General features: G+C 42.8%; 1 protein-coding gene across 1 annotated transcript; it reads left to right on the plus strand.

Moving 5' to 3' along the window:
• Positions 1-3,890: 3,890 nt before the first annotated feature.
• On the plus strand, positions 3,891-6,819 carry LOC113427249 (uncharacterized). Its single transcript, XM_026689719.2, has 2 exons — positions 3,891-3,984; positions 4,602-6,819. The coding sequence occupies exon 2, from the start codon at positions 4,617-4,619 to the stop codon at positions 5,592-5,594; it is 978 nt and encodes a 325-aa protein (XP_026545504.2). The 5' UTR covers positions 3,891-3,984; positions 4,602-4,616; the 3' UTR covers positions 5,595-6,819.
• Positions 6,820-7,337: the final 518 nt, after the last annotated feature.

The following is a 7,337-nucleotide window of genomic DNA, read 5'->3' on the forward strand; positions in this document are numbered from 1 at the left end:
GGTTTGGAGTTAAACTAAGGTCCCTGTGATGGAAAAGGGGGTTAAAAAAAGGTTAACCCCATCTCAAAAACCATATGCGATTTGCTGAAAAACCAAGCTTTCTAAAAACCAGGAGGAAGTACTTGCCAGAATAAGCTATCTTTCCTTCTAATCATGGACGCCCAACATTGGTTACGTTATCAGTCATGCTGTCTCTTTAAGAATCAATGACAGTTTTTTCTTGGTTGTTTCAGATCAAGATCAAACCAATCTGACTGAGTCAACCTGAGTATCAAAGACTTCATTTCCGCCACTCTCCCCGTTAGCCACCAGAACGAGACTGGGGGTGAACCTTCTGACTATGTTCTGACTCCTCTTTAATATCCTCCTGATTAGAGGAGGAGGAGAAGAGAAGGAGGTTCTAGAGCAGGAAAATCTGGGTTAAGGTAACTTTGGAATGTTTTTGGGTGGGTGGATGGGTGGATTTCCAATACCACTCTGCTTGTACTCATTCCCTACCACCATCATTACATCCTTGGAGAGCCATGGACAAAACAGCCGCCGTGACAGAATGCCTAGAGAGGCCTTCTTTTGAGAGGGAGTGCTCTCTAGGATTTCATCTTGAACTCTAGAGATGTTACAGAATGCCATGCTTGGTTCTTTTCTTTATATTCAATTCAACATTAGATTAAGGCCTTTTTATTTGGGCACTTGAATATGTCTTTCTTTCATTCACGGGAGAGGTGGACAACTCAAGAAATGACAAAAGGGAAATGTAGGAGCCCTTATCTGTATCCTCTCAATTGGGTTGACTTCAGAGGACCAACAGCCCTTGCTAAGGATTCTCAAAGTAAGAACGTCATTTCTAGAGATGCTATAAGTATTTGGGGCACCCACATTCACAGTGACTTCAAAAGCAGCTGAACTCAACCCCCTCAAAGGGTCATTGAGCCAGGATTTGGTTCTGTGCTTGCCAGAAGATCAAATCACCTAAATGACTCAGCCTCTGTGACACAACCCAACTGCAATCCTATAGGATGGTTTCAGAGGTTGAGAGTATTAAACATGATGTGGAAACATCAGGGTTCACCCAGTAACTAACTACTTGGGAGTAAGCCTTACACAAGTCTGATTAAAGGGCATAGCTTCTGTCCGGGATGCCAAAATGACTAGGGAAAGTGAGAAGTGAAAATTAAAAGCTTATGTTCATTAGTTTTTTGGGGGGGAAATTAGTTGCAGGGTTCCTGACGTCTTTTTGAAGAAGAGTTCTATTAGGGAAACATTTTCACCTTTTAGGAAGTTGAGGTGACTGCCTTGTATGAGTTGGATGAGTAAAAAGGCCCAAGGATTAGCTCACAAGCCGGTTCTCTTTGCCAGAAGATAAAGTCATGCCCCATCTTATTCCTTTTCCCAAGTTATCACAAGTTTTGGGGTGACCTTCTCCAGGTGCTGATGGAATCAAGAAGGGTGTACTCATGGTGTCTTCATGTCTTGAAGGGGTCTAGAAGGGCATTCTATCATGGATCCTGAAGGTTAAGGTCAGGATATCTAGATGACATATAAGGTCCTTCAACACTAGCTAATTCTATTCCTACAACGTGCCATAAGATAAGTTAAGACAATGATGTAGTGAGTTGCTAGTCCTTCATACAACTTCATGATGGAGTAGACACCTCACCGTAGTTCTCCCTGGTTCTAAGCCATCCTTCATCCATCAGGCCTCCCTCTACCAAGAACCTCAACTGGAAGTGGCTAAAAATCACCAGACAGACTTCAATCTTGTGGAAATCTTTCTCTTCATTAAGAAAAAAAAAACGAATACATGTCAGAAAGAACCAGAGAGGGAAACGACTTCACAAAACACTCAAGAAGCAACCTTCATTCCGTGAAACTAAGCTGAGAAACTCTTCATCCAGCCATAGAGACATATAACCTAGACCAAAGGTCTTCAAACTTGGCAAGACTTGTGGACTTCAACTCCCAGAATTCCTGAGCTAACATGACTAGAGGAGGAATTCTGGGAGTTGAAGTCCACAAGTCTTGCCAAGTTTGAAGACCCCCTGACCTAGATGATTGCTGTCCCTCCGCAGGTTGGTGCTGGACGCTATACGTTTTATGGAGATTCTCAGTCATCCAGATCATGGTTGTTTGACTGAACTGTTGGTCAGAACTGAAGAAGCTTCTAAGATGAGAAGCCAAGTGTCTTCAAGGAAAAACAAAATCCAGTTGCCTTTTGAAAAAAGCATCTTTGGGACATGATGGAAACCACATTCTTTCTGCCTTGTCTTGCTACATTTCTGAATTGCCCCTGGCAGCTCATTGTCCAAGAGATATCTCTCCTTTATTTTCCCTCCCAGGTGTTAGCTGCAGGTTTTGTAATTGAAAATTAGCTCAGGATTGGAATGAGTAATGCCCCAGCTGAATTATTGCAAGATTTTTGTCCTGGGTTGGGCCCCTGACTTCATGATAATGGAACACACCTCACCCCAGTTATTGTATGTGTCTCAGGCAGTTCCATAAATCAATATGAGCTGACGGTGTGGTTTTATGGACAGATATTTATTTTTCCTTCGCCAGATAATATCTGTGGCATGTCTCCTCAGAACTGCCCCATGCATAGATTAGACTAAACGGTGGCAGTGAAGACGATTAAGCAGAACATGGAATGCAATTTTCAATGTGCTCATCCATCTTTTTAGTTGTATCTCACATGGCTTCTTGGTGCTGGTTGTGGAGGTAGATCATTAACTGTTGGGTGATCGTGATGGATGATCATTAATAGTGGCTTTTCCGATTGATCTGAAGCTATCCAAATGCCCTTGGCCAACCGTCTTAGAATAACTCTATAAATATATGTGTGACATTGAAACCCTGCAGAATTAAGAGGTCTTCTGAAGACAGTTGACCAACAATAGAAAACCAGACTTCATCTTAGTGCCAATAAAAGAGACAATTGGGAGAGGAACAGGAGAGAAACCTTTAAGCTTTGAGTTATTCAGTTTGGCTTTGTTCTGATCAATGCACAAAATGAACTCCATTATCACTTTTAAAATGTCCTCCTCTTAGCATAATGTCATTATTTTCCCTTGAAAAATATGCCCAAAGGTGCTAAGAGTGGACAATTCCTTCCACATTTGCTTCACCATAAGGAAAAAAATGTTCCTTCTGACATAATCAGAAATAGCTGGTGGAGAAACAAAAGGAACATCATTGGATCTAAGCTATGGTTTCTCCTGTAAGGAATCTGGAGTCTTCATATTTTGGAGGAACGTTGGTAGAAACCAGCTTGGTAGAAATCACCTGGACCTTCTTCAGGCGTTTCACTGCAGACAATCAGCCTGCAGTTTCCAAGGCCAAGATAAATAGACCTGCAAGACATTCCATGTGGAACGTTAGCATCAAGATGTTTGCTAAATTTAATTAATAAAACCAGTTATCTCAGGAGCTACCCTGGCAAGGAAGCAATGCTGATTGGTGATTTTGCCCAGAGGGGAAAAATCAGATTTGCTGATCCGGCATATATACATTTTGAAATGTTTGCAAGATGGGACAAATGGAAGGGACAATCTCTCACACCCTCTCTAGCAATATTCCAATGTTGGTTGCTGTCAAAGTTGGCTCATTTTTTTTGGTCAGGGATGAAAAGTCCGGCGTGCTTTGAAAAATTGAGTTGTAGATCTATGAGACACCCGAAGAGTAGGAACGGGCAGGAATAATGAATTAGTAGCCCCTGCCAATTGCAAGGTTGAGGGGGTCTAAGAAGTTCTCTCTGCCCTATGGGCCAATGAAGAAGATTGGCAGATATTGCATCAAACCATCTCAGGAAGCAAGGTTCAAGAAGGGAGTTGCCTTCCTAAAGACAGTGATTAATCCAGCCTTGTGAAAATTTAGAGTCATCCTGATTTGCATACACTATCAGAAGGGCTGGGCTTGGGGACAATATAAAAGTGTTTGACATTGGGGAACAACTTAATTCCTTCCAGCATTATCGCAGAGACTTGTCAGGTAAGACTTTTGACTCTTAGCACTTCTCGATGGAGTTTTAATTTCATCCTGATAGTCTACATTTCTGGGGTTGCTTGGATAATCTCTTTCAGCTCCAGTGATGTTATTACTGCTTACACAAGCTTCTACTCGTCTTGCTACTGGGGTTACTACTTGTGCTACTCCAGTGTGTAGTTACGATTCCTAGGATTGTAACTTTTGGTGGTAACCATGCATTAAGGGTAACTCATCCAAACAGGGCGTTTATTATACGAAGATGATTCATTCTGCATTTTGTGTTGTTTGATAGAAAGCTTTTTATGGGCTATCTTTGGAAGGTGATATATAAATTGTAATAATCAGAATAAGAGTTGGAAGGGACCTTGGAGGTCTTCAAGTCCAACCTCCTGCTCCAGCAGGAGATCCTATACCATTCCAGACCAATGGTTGTCCAATCTCTTCTTAAAAACTTCCAATGTTGGAGCATCCACAAGTTCTGGAGGAGATCCTTGGAGTTTCTTCACAGGCTTGGGAAGCTAATAATGATAAAGCAGTTTGATCATTCCTTTCTTGCAAATGTTTTGTGTCTGCGAAAAGGTGAGAACATCCAATGTGAACCTTTTTTCTCTGATTTTCAGGTTTTTGGAGTGAAAATGGCATCTTCCCACAACCAGCATCAATGCAAGCAAACTCCTACTTTGCCACCTGAAATCTGCAAGACAGCGCCATGCCCACCAGAGCAACAATGCAAGCAACCCCCAGTTGTGGAAGTGCCAAAACCTAAGCCATGTCCTCCACAGGAGCCTCCCTGCAAGGAGCCACCAGTGGTGGTCATCCCGACTCCGTGTCCAGAGCCTAAGCCGTGTCCTCCAAAGGAGCCTCCATGCAAGGAGCCACCAGTGGTGGTCATCCCAACTCCGTGTCCAGAGCCTAAGCCGTGTCCTCCAAAGGAGCCTCCATGCAAGGAACCTCCAGCTCCAACCCCATGTCCTCCAGAGGAGGAACAGTGTTGTCAACAGAAATCTCAATACAAGAAGCCACCGGTCATTCCGACACCATGCCCAGAGCCCAAAAAACCACAAGAGCCTCCATGCAAGGAGCCACCAATTGTGGTCATCCCAACTCCATGCCCAGAACCCAAACCGTGTCCTCCAAAAGAACCTCCATGCAAGGAACCACCAGCACCAACTCCATGTCATCCTAAAGAACCAGAACCATGTCCTCCAAAGGAGCCAACTCCAGATTGTCAACAGAAGACTCAATGCAAGCAGCCTCCAGTGGTGGTCATCCCATCTCCAGAACCCGAACCGTGTCCTCCACAAGAACCTCCGGTCAAGGAGCCACCAGTCGTGGTCATCCCAACTCCATGCCCAGAACCCAAACCATGTCCTCCACAAGAACGTCCATGCAAGGAGCCACCAGTCGTGGTCATCCCAACTCCATGCCCAGAACCCAAACCGTGTCCTCCACAAGAACGTCCATGCAAGGAGCCACCAGTTGTGGTTGTCCCAACTCCATGCCCAGAACCCAAACCGTGTCCTCCTCAGGAGCCTCCATGCAAACAACCACCTCCCTGTGACCAGCAGCAGCAGAAGAAGCAGCCATGTTCATGGCCACCCCAGAATAAATGAACGAGTCAGTGAAGAATCCATCTTTCCAAGTCTACATTTTATCACGTCAAACATACCTCATCTTTGTATTCCTTTGAAATGCTTTAAGAAATTCTTCTAACATTGCAGAAGTCTCACCCATAGGGGAATTATAGCAAATGATAATAGATTGTCCATAAACGTGACCATGTTTCAATTTCCAACCAGAGTGGATTTTTCAATAGATGTGCAATATAACCTCAAATTTCTTTTTCGGCATTTTCTCTTTATGTTAATCATACCGTTGCATTTATTCTGCCTTAGCAGTCATATTCTTGATAATCTCGCTCAACTGTAAAGTTTGTAATTACTTCTTATTCTCTGTGCCATTTATATATATCCCCAAAGGAGGTGTGATAGGAGATTCAGTAGATTTTCCACACCAGCAATTCTCAAGGAACACCGCAGGGTTGGGTGTCAGTGAAACGCAAAGCTAGCTTAGACCTCCAAAGGTGGACTTTGAGACATGAGCGAGAAGGTCCACCATGTTATTTAAGCTCCTCCCCTTCACTATCATGAGAGACCTATTTTGTGACTACCCTATTCAGTTATTTGTCCCACCTTGTAGATAAGACAAATTCCTAAGTCAACTAAAATGCCAGATCTGTTCTCGGTAGAGAAGAAATTGTGGGTTGGTGGTTCTCCAGAGGTTGATAGACTATAAATGGACCCATGGTCAATGGTCCTATTGGCTAGGATGGGTAGGGATTAGACTATAAACCATATCCCAAGGGCCATAAATTCTTCATCTTGGTTTGAAAAGACCAATGCACCCTTAGATCCTGCAAGATGTCTTTTGAAAGGACCCCAAGTATCTTCTGGAATGGCAAGACCCATCAGAAGACACTGGGAAGTTCTTCAATCTTCAGGGAGACAATCAGGAGAAGCTCAACTTATCAGCTGCCAATGGAATATTGGGGAAAGAATGAAACTTTTCAGGGTTTCTCCATCAGAGTTAACACCCCCAAAATAATTAATCTTCAGAAAATCATGGTTTTCAAGTACAGTAATGCAAGTTTATTTTTATATTTTTTAAAATTGGCTTGCAGGAAGCTGCTTTTGCCGGATGACACCCGTGTCACGATAGGGTTGCAAGTGTGTCTCCTTTTCATGGGGTCAACATGTTATCCTACAGATGCTTGAGTCTGCACACTTCAGAATTTATCTTTAACCAACTTGTAAATAAATTGAATGAATAAAGGAAAAACAATGAATCTGTTGACTTTTGTTTTGAAAGTTCTATATCCAGTTTGGGTTAAAAAACAACAACACCCCATCCGTTTTACTTCCTGGGAATTCAATATTGACTTGAATAAAAAGAAAAATACTAATTATACAGAGAAAGTAGAATGTCTTAAGGAATGGAGGGGTAAAACAGACAATGGTTGGACAGATGTAGATCAGTTAACGTCTTCCAGTTCAATTCCCAAACTAGGCCAACTGAGATTGGCCTCAACAAGATGACATACACAGGTAAAACACCTCCCAGATGAGAGGGATAGTGTTCGTGCCAAGTCTTATGCAAAGCAAATTTGAGATCTGCCAGATCTGAACTCATGCTAAGATGAAAAGTGGGTCATTTGGAAAATCAGCTCAGAGTTCCCATATAGTCAAAGTCCACTATATGTAGGTCACATAGAATAGATTTATAATTTGGAAGCACCTTGACTTTTATTTTGGACTAACTGAGAAGATGACCTCAAGCAAGTAGCAGAGACAGAGGTT

This window comes from Notechis scutatus, chromosome 14, assembly GCF_049901735.1.
Source record: "Notechis scutatus isolate UNSWTSFEM ecotype Mainland chromosome 14, rNotScu1.2, whole genome shotgun sequence".
Lineage (NCBI taxonomy): Eukaryota > Metazoa > Chordata > Lepidosauria > Squamata > Elapidae > Notechis > Notechis scutatus.